This window comes from Danio aesculapii, chromosome 25, assembly GCF_903798145.1.
Source record: "Danio aesculapii chromosome 25, fDanAes4.1, whole genome shotgun sequence".
In the NCBI taxonomy this organism is placed as follows: Eukaryota; Metazoa; Chordata; class Actinopteri; order Cypriniformes; family Danionidae; genus Danio; species Danio aesculapii.
In genome coordinates this window covers 35,502,816-35,517,590 of record NC_079459.1, presented here as the reverse complement: position 1 = coordinate 35,517,590, position 14,775 = coordinate 35,502,816, and the positions used below count along the sequence as shown (strand labels likewise).

Below are 14,775 nucleotides of genomic sequence, written 5' to 3'. Positions count from 1 at the left end.
ACTGCACTTAAACATACAAACACACAAAAGCTTTACATTTAGTCATTACAATTGAGGCAATTCAGTAAGAGGCAGTGCACACAAGTTGTATTATTATAGGTGTGTGTGTATGTTTATAGTTTTTTCCATGTCTGTTTATGTGTTGTGCATTATTTCAGTATTTTTATCATGTCTAATCATGTGTCATCTAGTATTTCAGTATTTTTACTGTGTTTTTACCGTGTCCATTGAGGTGTCGTCCATTATTTGAGTATTTTACAGTGTTTTTACCCTCTTTATTAATGTCATCCAGTTTATCAGTATTTTTACTGTGTTTTACAATGTCTCAGACTGAAGAATCCTCTATATGTTATATAGTCTCAGATATATTGAGGTGTCGTTCAGTTTTTTTTACTGTGTTTTTACCGTGTCCATTGAGGTGTCGTCTAGTATTTTAATATTTTACAGTGTTTTTACCCTCTTTATTAATGTCATCCAGTTTATCAGTATTTTTACCGCGTTTTACAATGTCTCAGACCGAAGAATCCTCTGTATGTTATATAGTCTCAGATATATTGAGGTGTTGTTCATTTTTTTATTGTGTTTTTACTGTGATCATTGAGGTGTTGTCCAGTATTTGAGTATTTTACTGTGTTTTTACCCTCTCTATTAATGTCATCCAGTTTATCAGTATTTTTACCGCGTTTTACAATGTCTCAGACCGAAGATTCCTCTATATGTTATATAGTCTCAGATATATTGAGGTGTCGTTCAGTTTTTTACTGTTTTTTTTTACCGTGTCCATTGAGGTGTCGTCCAGTATTTGAGTATTTTACTGTGTTTTTACCCTCTCTGTTAATGTCATCCAGTTTATCAGTATTTTTACCTCGTTTTACAATGTCTCAGACTGAAGAATGTTATATAGTCTCACATATATTGAGATGTCGTTCAGTTTTTTACTGTGTTTTTACCGTGTTCATTGATGTGTCATCCAGTATTTCAGTATTTTTACCACGTTTTACAATGTCTCAGACTGAAGAATCCTCTATATGTTATATAGTCTCACATATATTAAGGTGTCGTTCAGTTTTTTACTGTGTTTTTACCGTGTTCATTGAGGTGTCGTCCAGTATTTGAGTATTTTACAGTGTTTTTACCCTCTCTATTAATGTCATCTAGTTCATCAGTATTTTTACCTCATTTTACAATGTCTCAGACCGAAGAATCCTCTATACGTTATATAGTCTCAGATATATTGAGGTGTCGTTCAGTTTTTTACTGTATTTTTACCGTGTTCATTGAGGTGTTGTCCAGTATTTGAGTATTTTACAGTGTTTTTACCCTCTCTATTAATGTCATCTAGTTCAGTATTTTTACCGCGTTTTACAATGTCTCAGATCGAAGATTCCTCTATATGTTATATAGTCTCACATATATTGAGGTGTTGTTCAGTTTTTTACTGTGTTTTTACCGTGTTCATTGAGGTGTCGTCCAGTATTTGAGTATTTTACAGTGTTTTTACCCTCTTTATTAATGTCATCTAGTTTATCAGTGTTTTTACCGCGTTTTACAATGTCTCAGACTGAAGATTCCTCTATATGTTAAATAGTCTCAGATATATTGAGGTGTCCTTCAGTTTTTTACTGTGTTTTTACCGTGATCATTGATGTGTCATCCAGTATTTAGTATTTTTACCGTGTCCATTGATGTGTCGTCCAGTATTTGGGTATTTTACCACGTTTTTACCGTATCTCGTCAGTCCTCAGCTCTTGATCTTTGCTTTAGTGTCGGTGTAAAGTTCAGCGCAGGTTCATCTTCATCTGAGCTCAGTGTTTCTCTTTGATCCGCTCCTCTTTTATTCCTCCTCCTCCTCCTCCTCTCGGCTCTGCTTGTGTAACTCAGGCTGTAATCGTGTCAGCTTTCTGACTCTGAATGATAGATTCTCTCGCTCTTTTACCGTCTGCTGTACAAACACTGGGTCAGAAGTTCAGGATGGGTCAATGAGGATGAACACTGGATTAATATTTTAACACTAGATTAGTATCTGTCTGTCTGTTTCTGTATATAACATGCTTTAAAATGCTGTATTTAATTATTAAGACACAAACCATTTATTAAAAATACATCTTTTTTTATATTATTATAATTGAAAACAATAATTATTCACTCTTATAATTCATTAAAAGTATGTTCTGCTTTACATTAATTATTTATTATACTGTATTTAATGTATATATTTAAGTGTGAATGAAATGTCTCCAGTTGTACATATATTACATGTTTAATTTAGGATTAAATATTTGTACAATTTCATTTGTTATTTTTTAACATATAATACTGATGTCTATACATCATTGTTTAATATATTGGAATAATTAATGTAATTATGCATGTATGTGTAGTTTAATAAAATTAACAAACAATAAACTTAAAAATAATATAAATATAATTTTAATTGATATAATTAAATATTTCTTTATTTTTGCTAATATAAACAATTCTAAATGTATTCATTTTTAAATATATATTACAATTTAAATTTCATTAATTTTCCTAATATAGTATTAGTTTAAAAATTCAAATATACCGTATGTATGCTTAACATTAATATATTAAAACTACTCATTTAAAAAACATTGAATGCATTTATTAATAATTAAATTTACACAAATGTATTTTTCTATCATAATAGTGATTAATATAATTTGCATAGATATTAGCACAGTGCTGATGAATAGTTTGAGAAAAATCTGATTTGCCTTTAAAAGCCTTGTGTCTGCTGTAATTATTAATATATATATATATATATATATATATATATATATATATATATATATATATATATATATATATATATATCATCAATATTTAATACATTTATCAATCATTACATTTACACAAATATATTTTTATATTTAATAAAGATTATTATAATTTACATAGTTATTAGTGCTGTGCTGATGAATACGTTGAGAAAATTCTGTGCCTCTTTTTCCACCTTTACTCACCATGCTTTATTAAAAATACTAAAAACGTTGAATATGTTTATTAATCACAACATTTACATGATTTATTTTAATATTGTAGTAATGTTTCATATAATTTGCATATTTATTAGTACAGTGCTGGTTAATAGTTTGAGAAAAATCTGTGCATCTCCTCCCCCTTTCTCACCATACATTAATAAAAACACTGAAAACATTGAATACATTTAATAATCAATACTTTACACATTTTATTTTTAAATTATAATAATGATCAGTATCATTTACATATTTATTAGTACAGTGCTGATCAATAGTTTGAGGAAAATCTGCATCTTTTTTTGCCATATTACTGAGCATGCATGTGTTCATGAGCTGCTTATCTGCATTTAAAAGCCTTGTATCTGTAATTATTAATATATATATAATCAATATTGAATACATTTATTAGTCATTCAGTTTACTTAAATGTATGTTATAATAACGGTTATTATCATTTACATAGTACAGTGCTGAATAGCTTGAGAAAAATATGTACTAATAACTAACTATGTAAATGATGTTAATCATTATTCATTCATTCATTTTCTTTTGAGATTGGTCCCTTTATTAATATGGGGTCTCCACAGCGGAATGAACCACCAACTTATCTAGCATATGTTTTACACAGCGGATGCCCTTCCAGCTCCAACCCATCACTGGGGAAGTTAATCATCATTATAATATAAAAATATATATTTATCCCCTTCACTCTATTCCCCTTTACTCATCATGCATTGTTAAAAATACTAAAAATGTTGAATACATTTATTAATCATTAAACATGCACACATGTATTTTTGTTAAACTAATATTGCAATATTACAATATACTTTACATATTTATTAGTACAGCGCTGATCAATAGTTTGAGAACAATCTGTGCATCTCCTCCTCCTTTCTCACCATGCATTATTAAAAATACTAAAATCATTGAATACATTTATTAATCATTACTTTACACTATTAATTTTAATATTACAATAATGATTAATATCGTCTTCATAGTACAGTTCTGATGAATAGTTTGAGAAAACTGTCATCGTCTCATCCATTACTCAACCATGCATTAATAAAATTACTAAAAACGTTGAATACTTTAAATTTGCTGAAATGTATTTAATAATGATTAATATAATTTGCATATTTATTAGTGCAGTGCTGATCAATAGTAAGAGGAAAATCTGTGCATCTCCTCCCCCTTTCTCACCATGCATTATTAAAAATACTAAGAACATTAAATACATTTATTAATCATTACTTTACACAATTTATTTTAATATTTTAATAATTATTAATATAATTTTTATATTTATTAGTACAAGGATGATCAATAGTTTGAGAAAAATCTGTGCATCTCCCCATCTCCCCCCCTCTCTTACCATGCATTATTAAAAATACTAAAAACATTTAATACATTTATTAATCATTCCTTTACACCAGTGTTTCCCAACCCTGTTCCTGAAGGCACACCAACAGTCCACATTTTCAACTTCTCCCTAATCAAACACACCTAAATCAACTCATCAGAAGATCAGAAGAGACTCCAAAACCTGAAGTTAATGGGTCAGATAACGGAGACATTTAAAATATGTACTGTTGGTGTGCCTCCAGGAACAGGGTTGGGAAACACAGCTTTACACAGTTTATTTTAATATTATAATAATGATTAATATAATTTGCATATTTATTAGCACATTGCTGATTAATAGTTTGAGAAAAATCTGTGCATCTCCTCCCCCATTCTCACTATACATTATTAAAAATACCAAAAACATTTAACACATTTATTAATCGTTACATTTACACTATTTATTTTAATATTACAATAATGATTAATATAATTTGCATATTTATTAGTACAGTGCTGATCAATATTTTGAGAAAAATCTGTGCATCTCCCCCTTCCTCACCATGCATTATTAAAAATACCAAAAACATTGAATACATTTATTAATCATAACATTTACACAATTTATTATATATTACAATAATGATTAATATAATTTGCATATTTATTAATACAGTGCTGATTAATAGTTTGAGGAAAATCTGCATCTTTTTCTCACCATGCATTAAATATACTAAAAACACTGAATACATTTAATAATCATTACATGTGCATCATCTATTTTTATATTATAATAATGATTACTATAATTTACATATTTATTAGTACAGTGCTTTATCTCAGCATGCATGCATGTCTTCATCTGCCTCTGATCTGCATTTTAAAAGCCTCATATCTGCTGTAATTATCAATATATAATCAATATTTAATGCATTTATTAGTTTATTAAATTCACACATATGTATTTTTATATTTTAATAATGGTTCGTGTTATTTGCATATTTATTAGTGCAGTGCTGATGAACAGTTTGAGAAAAATCTGCATCTCCTCCCTTATTCTCACCATGCATTATTAAAAATACCAAGAACATTGAATACATTTAGTAATCCATACATTTAGACAAAGGTATCATCTGCTGCTGATTTGCATTTAAAAATCTAATATATATAAATGTTATATAATTAATATTTAATACATGTATTGGTCATTAAATTTACACTAATGTATTTGTTATATTTTAATTATGATCAATATCATTTGCGTAGATGTTAGTCCAGTGCAGTGCTGATGAATACATTGAGAAAAATCTGTGCATCTTTTCCCCCTCCTCAATTTCCCAGCATGCATGTCTTGATCTGCCACTGATTTGCATTTAAAAGCCTGCTTTCTGCTGTAACGCTGCATCTGTGTTGATGGAGATCCAGTGATGAAATGAAGCTGCCGTGTTTCCTCACGAGCGCTGAGAGCTAACGGGATTATGGGATTGACTGAGAGCGCGTTTGTCTGCTCTGTTTTAAGGGGAAATTTAGATGTGAAGAAAAACACCCACCCGAGACGCTGTCAGAACAGATGGCTTTATTATTAGTCAAGCAATACAGTGATTTTAGCATGGTTAACGGCGTAACAAATGAGCAGATATTTGGAAAATCTCAAATGGGAAATTTAATTTAGCATGTTTTATTTTACTACTTAATTAACATGAATATTTACTTTTTTAATTATATTTATTAATTTCATTTTTACTGATCGCTATTAATTATTATTTTTGCCTCAATAAACTGTTTTTATATTATTATAATTGATAAAATAATTATTTACACTTAAACTTCATTAAAAGTATTATATTCTGCTTTACATTATTTATTTAATTGTTATGTAGTATATTTAATTGTAAATTAATTGCATCCAGTTGTACATATATCAAATTTCTGTTTTTAATATAATTTTTTAATACATATATATTTTACAGCATAACAAATTAGATATTCGAGTAGATATTCGGAAAATCTCAAATGGGAAATTTAATTTTGCATGTGTTTTTTTTTTTGTATTATTGTATTTTTAATTTATGCATTACATTTTTACTTATCGCTAGGCCCTCACGGAATCTGCACGTGTAGAAATCCGCAGATTTCTAGCCCATCATTGAGTCTATTTATTTACTTGTGTAAATGTGTGTAAATTTCATTGTTGGACAAGCTACTTGAAAAATCTAGTGAGCTAAGCTATTAGCTACACTGCTTAAAATGTAGCTTAACTACACTAAAAGCTACACCCTGGGAAATGTAGCAAGCTAAGCTAAAAGCTACTTTACAAAAGTAGCTTAGCTACATTTAAGCTATTTGCAAATTTAATTTTTAAATCGAAGCAACTTAAATTATCATTCATATCTTAGTGATCACTAAAACTGTCAATATGAGGCAGAACTGTTCAGTTATTTACTGTAAATAATATTGTACCAAACACAAACAGATTATAGTATATAACAGCAAAAATAAAAATCCAATAAAACCAGGTGTTGCGCATTTAAAATACTATAATAATGTATAGCAAAAGGAAATATTTACGAATAAGCATTAAATTGCACTAACTTACGTATTGTAGTATCATTAATAAAATAATAGTAATTACCGAAGTATATTTTTATATACGCACCGACCAGAGCGAGAGGTGACAGTAACGCACCAAAATGTTTGTTGTCAACCATCGTAAAACAGGAAGAAGAAGAAATCGTCATGCTCACCATCATGTGAATTTACCTTCATCAGCTAGACACTGGCCTCACAGCTCCGTAAATGTTGGTGGTGTCACTTATTGATATGCGATTGGTAAATGTAGCTTGTGTGGACGCCACTGCCATGCTACTGAGAAATGTAGTTAAGCTAGTAGCGTCGCTACTTGTAGTGACTCTACTGCCCAACACTGGTTAATTTATATTTGTTCAGTTTTTAAATTAATTACAGTGATATAATTGACTAATATGAAAGTGTTCATCTGATTTATGTACAATACAGTGTGTACAGTAATATTTTCTGTCTTTTAGTAGAGATATTATATGAGAGACTTGCTTTGTTTACCAAACAAGTGGATCTTGGTGGATTTGCATTGTAAGCATTAAATAAACATTAAAAAACGATTATTTTTCATTTCATATATTAAGGTTTTAGTTATGATACTCCTAAAATATTTCCGCAGATTTTTTACAAAATTCTCAGCAGAAATAGCAGAAAATGTCCTCAGATTCCGTCTGGCCCTACTTATCGCTTATACTTATTTACTTTTGCCTCAGTTAACTATATTTTCATATTACTATGATTGAAAACATTAATTATTTACACTTAAAATTCATTAAAAGTATTGTATTCTGATTTACACTGTTATGTAATATATTTCATTGTAAATTAATTGTATTTAGTTGTACAATTAATGGCATTAAATGTGTTTTTAATATTATTTTTTATAATATGTTTTTCACAGCATAACGAATGAGCAGATATACAGAAAACCTCAAATGGGGAATTTAATAGTGCGCGTTATTTATTTATTTATTTTTTAGTATTTTACTACTTAATTAACAGTGGGTAGCACGATCGCCTTACAGCAAGAAGGCCACTGGTTCGAGTCCCGGCTGGGTCAGTTTTCATTTCTGTGTGGAGTTTGCATGTTCTCCCAGTGTTGGCGTGGGTTTCCTCCGGGTGCTCCGGTTTCCCCTACAAGTCCAAAGACATGTGGTATAGGTGAATTGGGTAAGCTAAATTGTCTGTAGTGTATATGTGTGTATGTGGATGTTTCCCAGTGATGGGTTGCAGCTGGAAGGGCATCCGCTGCATAAAACATATGCTGGATAAGTTGGCGGTTCATTTCGCTGTGGCGACCCCAGATTAATAAAAAGACTAAGCTGAAAAGAAAATGAATGAATGAGTTAACATGAGTGTTTAAATTTAGTTATATTTTTTATTTACTTGTCATATATAATTTCATATATAATTAAATTTAATTATCACTATTATAACTTTTGCCTCAATAAACTCCTTATTTGCTGCTTATTAATAGTTATTAAGGTAGAAGTTGAGGTTATAGGGATGCAGAATATGCACTTTAAAAGTACTGAAACAACCACAATCTTAAATATGAGCAGGTAATTAATTAGCCATCAGCTAATAGTGAAAATTAGAACTTAAAGTGTTAGTAATTTATGAACATTCATATTCAGACTGTTAGAATTTGTGATTTAGGTTGTGTAATTGTTTTATTCATTTTATATAGACAAATATATATGCAAATATAAACTCAAACGCTTCTGTTTTTAAGTATGGCACTGTCCTGGCTGATTCGTTTGACATATTTAACACCCTCATCAGTATCAGTTGTGTGTTATAATACGCAGTGTGTTGTGTGTCCTTCAGGTGCAGGTCTATAACCTCTGTGAGTTTGAACACGGCGCTGATGATGTCCTGATTCTGGCCACTGATGGACTCTGGGACGTCTTGAGCAATCAGGAAGTGGCAGAGGCTGTTTCTGGTTTCCTTGGAAACTGTGACCCAGATGACCAGCACAGGCAGGTTCTTCAACACTGGTTTTCAGTGGTGGAAAGAGTACTGAAAAATCATACTCAAGTAAAAGTACCATTACTTGCCTAAAAATGTAGTGCGAGTAGAGTAAATGTATCTGTTGTAAATATTACTCAAAATATGAGTAAAAATAGACCTTTCAAATGTACTCAAGAGTAGTGAGTATTGAGTATTACGCTGTGAAAAGTTGATGTGTTTACATGCAGTTTGTGCAGGGATGTGTAAACGTAACATTCTGTAGTGCATTTAGTGATCTTCCTATATTCGTTCGTGCCTTCCAATTTTCCTTCCATTGTTTGTTCGTTCCTTCCTTCTTTCATTTGTTCCTTCCTTCGTTCCTTCCTTCATTCATTCGCTCATTCGTTCATATTTTGTTCCTTCCTTCATTAGGTCCTTTGTTCAATCATTCATTCGTTCCTTCCGTAGCTTGTTCAGTCCTTCCTTGAATCCTTCCTTCATTCATTTGGTCCTTCCTTCCTTCATTAGTTCGGTCCTTCCTTTGTCCAGTTCTTCCTTCCATTCCTTGTTCGGTCCTTCCTTCAATCGGCTCTTCCTTCCATTCCTCATTCGTTCCATGTAGTGATTGTTTAAGGCTGTTTAGTAATTTCAGTCATCATACAGTTGACATCCTTAATTTTCTCATCGGTGACATGCAGTGTATAAAAAGTCTCTGGGTCATTGTGCGTAAAGATTTTGGACATCTTCTTTAATGCTTTGGACACTTTTTAATGCTTCCAAAAGGTTTGCTGCATTTATAAAGCGCCCATGTCTTGAGGTTGTTCAGTATGATGCAATGTGCGATTTGATTGGACAGGAATTTTAATTTTTGATTTTTCTACTTTAGCCAATCACCATAGACAAGGAAAAATAAAGTAGTGACTTCAACCGTAGAGAAGGAAGAATAAAGTAGTGACTTCAACCGTAGAGAAGGAAGAATAAAGTAGTGACTTCAACCATAGAGAAGGAAGAATAAAGTAGTGACTTAAACTGTAGAGAAGGAAGAATAAAGTAGTGACTTCAACCGTAGAGAAGGAAGAATAAAGTAGTGACTTAAACCGTAGAGAAGGAAGAATAAAGTGACTTCAATCGTAGAGAAGGAAGAATAAAGTAGTGACTTCAACCGTAGAGAAGGAAGAATAAAGTAGTGACTTCAACCGTAGAGAAGGAAGAATAAAGTAGTGACTTAAACTGTAGAGAAGGAAGAATAAAGTAGTGACTTCAACCGTAGAGAAGGAAGAATAAAGTAGTGACTTCAACCGTAGAGAAGGAAGAATAAAGTAGTGACTTCAACCGTAGAGAAGGAAGAATAAAGTAGTGACTTAAACTGTAGAGAAGGAAGAATAAAGTAGTGACTTCAACCGTAGAGAAGGAAGAATAAAGTAGTGACTTAAACCGTAGAGAAGGAAGAATAAAGTAGTGACTTCAACCGTAGAGAAGGAAGTATAAAGTAGTGACTTAAACCGTAGAGAAGGAAGAATAAAGTGACTTCAATCGTAGAGAAGGAAGAATAAAGTAGTGACTTCAACCGTAGAGAAGGAAGAATAAAGTAGTGACTTAAACCGTAGAGAAGGAAGTATAAAGTAGTGACTTAAACCGTAGAGAAGGAAGAATAAAGTGACTTCAATCGTAGAGAAGGAAGAATAAAGTAGTGACTTCAACTGTAGAGAAGGAAGAATAAAGTAGTGACTTCAACCGTAGAGAAGGAAGAATATAGTGACTTCAACCGTAGAGAAGGAAAAAATAAAGTAGTGACTTCAACCGTAGAGAAGGAAGAATAAAGTAGTGACTTCAACCGTAGAGAAGGAAAAAATAAAGTAGTGACTTCAACCGTAGAGAAGGAAAAATAGTACAGATGCCTATAAAGCATTGGGATCCTGGGATTAATGCTCTGAGAAAAAAAACATGAACCATCAACATGATTGAGACACATAATGAACATCTGAACAGGTTTTCTTGTTTTCAACCAAAAATGGTCATCATTTACTCCTCATGTTGATCCAAACCTATCAGACTTACTTTCTGCAAATCTGTTCCGCACAACAGAAAATCATACTTGTTCGGGACGACATAATGGTGAGGGAATGATGAAAGAAGTTCACACAAAAATGAAAATGTCCTCACCATTTACTCACGTTATTGCAAAATTTTATGACTTTCTTTCTTCTGTTGAACACAAAATAAAATATTCTGAAGAATGTTGGGGAGAAGCAGCCATTGACATTCATAGTAGGAACAACAATAGTAATTTTTCCATCATTGTTCAGTATAACTTTGTGATCAACAGAAGAAAGAAACTCAAACAGGTTTAAAATGAGTGAGTAAATGATGACAGAATTTAGTTCGACTGAAACTGTAACTAGTGAAGTTTTGTTTGTTTGTTTTCAGGTACACTATGGCAGCGCAAGACCTGGTGATGAAGGCCAGAGGCATTTTAAAAGACAGAGGTTGGAGAATCGCCGGAGATCGGCTTGGTTCTGGTGACGACATCTCCGTCTTCATAATTCCTCTAATGTACGGCACTCAACAGCCCCAGCCAAGCTGACCAATCCGAAGGCAGGGCGCCAACCGAATCGGACCGAATCTGTCTCTAACCCAACGCTCAGTCTCTCGAACGGCGTCCTGCTGGAGTTTGAGGAACCTGCTGTGCGTTTGAGCTCATTTACAATACAAACACTTGCTTTTAAAAAGTCCACAACTGCTGACTTTGAAAATCCATGTGAATATTCCCGACCTCCAGTTGGGATTGGTATATAAGTTATAACTTTGCACAATGACTCAAGGAGGGTCCGGTTCTTTGAAGTTCTCCGTGGACAGATGCACACCCTCCACAGTTTGTTTATCCGCACTCATCTGGCAGCTAGGCGGAACCAACAGTGTTTTGTTTCTCCTTTCAGGATATTAATTTATCCTCTGAATGTTTAGTTTGCGGTTTTCCTTTTTGCATCCCCTTAAAAAAAAAAAATCAAAGCAGTTCTGCCTGTTGTTTGTACGTCCCGGTCAACTAAATGGAAAAACTAGCATTGTTTTGATTTTCCTGTGCTCTGTGTATATATATGCGATAGGTACAATTATGCTGATTATGCCAATTTGATCAGATCTTCCATTCATTTGGGTAAGATATTTAGGACGATACATTTTTATAGAGTAATAAATGATGTGTGCGATGGAGAAGTGTCAAGTACGGCGAACGTTCCCTTTGATTTCTGTACGCACCGTCGTGAATTAACACCTACCTGCAATCTGTTCTCCAGGGCTCCCGTGTGGAGGTTTGGTGAGGTCTGACTTGCGATACATCATGTTCACAGTGGCACCTTCCTCTTCTACAGCACAAACCCGCTGTGAGCATTTGGAAAGGCTTTCACATACACACACAATGTGCAAACGCACACATGTACACACTCCCCAAGAGAGTGGCCATCTGGTCAGCACAACCTGAGTGTGACCAAAACAAGACTAATTTGGCCAGAGATTCAGCTCTGTGTGTGTGTGTGTGTGGATGGATTGCTCTCTAACACACTTTAGCGCAGTAGTTTGTGTGGGTGGACGGCACTGCAAGGGCATCACATGCTTACTAAAGGAGCTTTCTGGGAAGTGCACACACAATCACTGCGAAAATGATTCATAAACTGCTTATGTGGCTCCATTAATGCTTAGTGAAATGGCCAACTGATTTTAATAGAAGCTCATTTGAAATGTTTCTCTAATAACAGGGATGTTTAACCATATCAGGCACTCCTAATGTAAAAAGAATATCAACAAACTACTTAAAAATATTTGTCAAGAAATAAAAGCATATGTTCACAACGTATTTTGTCATTATTTGCACTCGCCTCACACATCGTTAACTGAAATTTTCCGCCACGCCTTTCAAATCTCGCGCTTCAGGAAATAAATTTGAATTTAAGCCGTTACCAACCGACAAATTTCAGGGATTCGTGCTCTGGAAATTGACTCAGTAAGTAATGACTTATTTTGACAAAGAATTAGCCTAATGTTTATCATTTTATTTAGTTTCAAATAAAGTATGTTAGTCTACTTTTAGTTGCGTTTTTAGACGTTTCATATTTGATACGAATGCCGTCAATGAAGGTGTGGTAAAGTCAAATTGATTTATCTCTGAATTGAAACGTGAGTTCAAAATGAGACAAACCTAATTTCATTATCATCAAACACCGTCCTGTGCTTTTCTTTTCTCCGTTTAACATTTCGGAGCTGAAGAAAAGCATTTGATTTGGCATAAGATTAGACATTTTTAACTTTTAGATTTCACATATTCAGTTTAAACTTGAAAATACAGGACTGGTACACCTAATTTTACATCCTCGAATGGAAACCATCCTTGTAGCAGGAAAACTACACGTAGTCTGATGATCTCGGAGTTAAAATATTTGACAAATGGGTGGATTTACCAACAGCTGTGATATATTCCCCAAAGAGTTTGATAAACCTGGCGAGGAATCTTCTGCAGTTAGTTTGAACCTTGAAACATTTATAAAACGTGTTGGAATTTCTGAACAGGAGGACGGCGTTTCTCTGGGTCATGAACTTGGTTTAAAGGAAAATACTAACGATACACTTAGTAAAATGCTTTCAGCCTACGCACTGCACTCACAGTATGAATGACGTAGGCAAATTATCTGCACTAATCATGTACTTCCGCCATAAAATCACGTTAGCTGTGACCACCTACTGCACATGATAGCAGTCTGACATAATGAATTTGCAAAATATACATGTTAAAATGTAATATGTCTGTTTTTCTATTATTAACAGTATTTTATAACCTCACTACCATATTTCACAGTACCTCCTACCTATTTCTGAGGAGAAAATGGAGTTTAAAGAACTGACTTTCTAAAGTATTGAGTTTACTGGAGATCTTTAGGTTAAATAAGGCTAAAGTCTTATTTATGAGATCAGAGCACGTCATTCAATACCCCACATGTCCACAAACCACTTTTCCCCTGCAGTGGTTTATAATCATTAACCCAAGCACATAAACTAATCATTTTCCGTGCACGTGCCCCGGTAGACTAGCCCAAAAACCAGTTCTCAGGTATTACCGTTCGTTACCACGTGACGTCACGATCGATGATTCTACCGTAGTGGGCAGAAAAAGCCACGTCACAGCTCTCTTCATAGCAACAGTAGAGTATGACCTACATGTATTTGCAATCCCAAGGGCAAAATCAACTATCTATTAAAATTAATAACCCAGCACGCTGCGTTCCCGAGGGTAGTGTCTGCATTTCTGCTGCGCTCGACAAAAAAACAACAGTTCTTTAGAGAGGAAAACTGGGACATATGAGCAGCCCTCGTGAATTTACAATCGCAGTGACAAATATAACAAATAATTCAAACACACAATTAATTAAAAGCAAAAAACACATACCAATGTGCTTCATAATATGTACATTTATTAGATCTAAATGACATTAAGCGTTTAGCACACGCTTATAAAGCTATACAACTCTCAGAACATTTCCAACACGGAAAACTATGTCAGTTATCACACACAAACACACACAAAACAAAAAAACAACACATTTTCCATGAGGTTGTCGATTCCAAAGCAAATTCCAGCTCGGGAAGACTGTAACCAGCACTGGCAAGGGAGTAGCTTGCGCAGTCATCTCCATAACGGGCAATGTCACATCCCAACCAACAGCACAAACTACTACCTCAGCCAGTACATGGCCAAACCGCGCTCGAAGCCCGGGAAAACACGCCGAATTTCCATCCATTTGCAAAGAATTCCAGGAATTCGCGCGAAACGCTCCATAGCGCGCGAAGACGCCGAGCTGAATGGTCGTAGTACTCGTGAGCGGGTTACACTCCCTTCTGCTGCTCT

The 14,775-nt window shown here is 33.5% G+C and overlaps 1 protein-coding gene across 1 annotated transcript in view; it reads left to right on the top strand.

The window, feature by feature from the left end:
• ppm1h (protein phosphatase, Mg2+/Mn2+ dependent, 1H) overlaps positions 1–12,711 on the top strand; it is a 29,559-nt gene extending 16,848 nt beyond the window's left edge. The window contains exons 9-10 of the mRNA XM_056452124.1: positions 8,760–8,911; positions 11,310–12,711. Coding sequence (XP_056308099.1) covers positions 8,760–8,911; positions 11,310–11,466 — 309 coding nt within the window. The 3' untranslated portion in view covers positions 11,467–12,711. The remainder of the gene's footprint in view (positions 1–8,759; positions 8,912–11,309) is intronic.
• Positions 12,712–14,775: the final 2,064 nt, after the last annotated feature.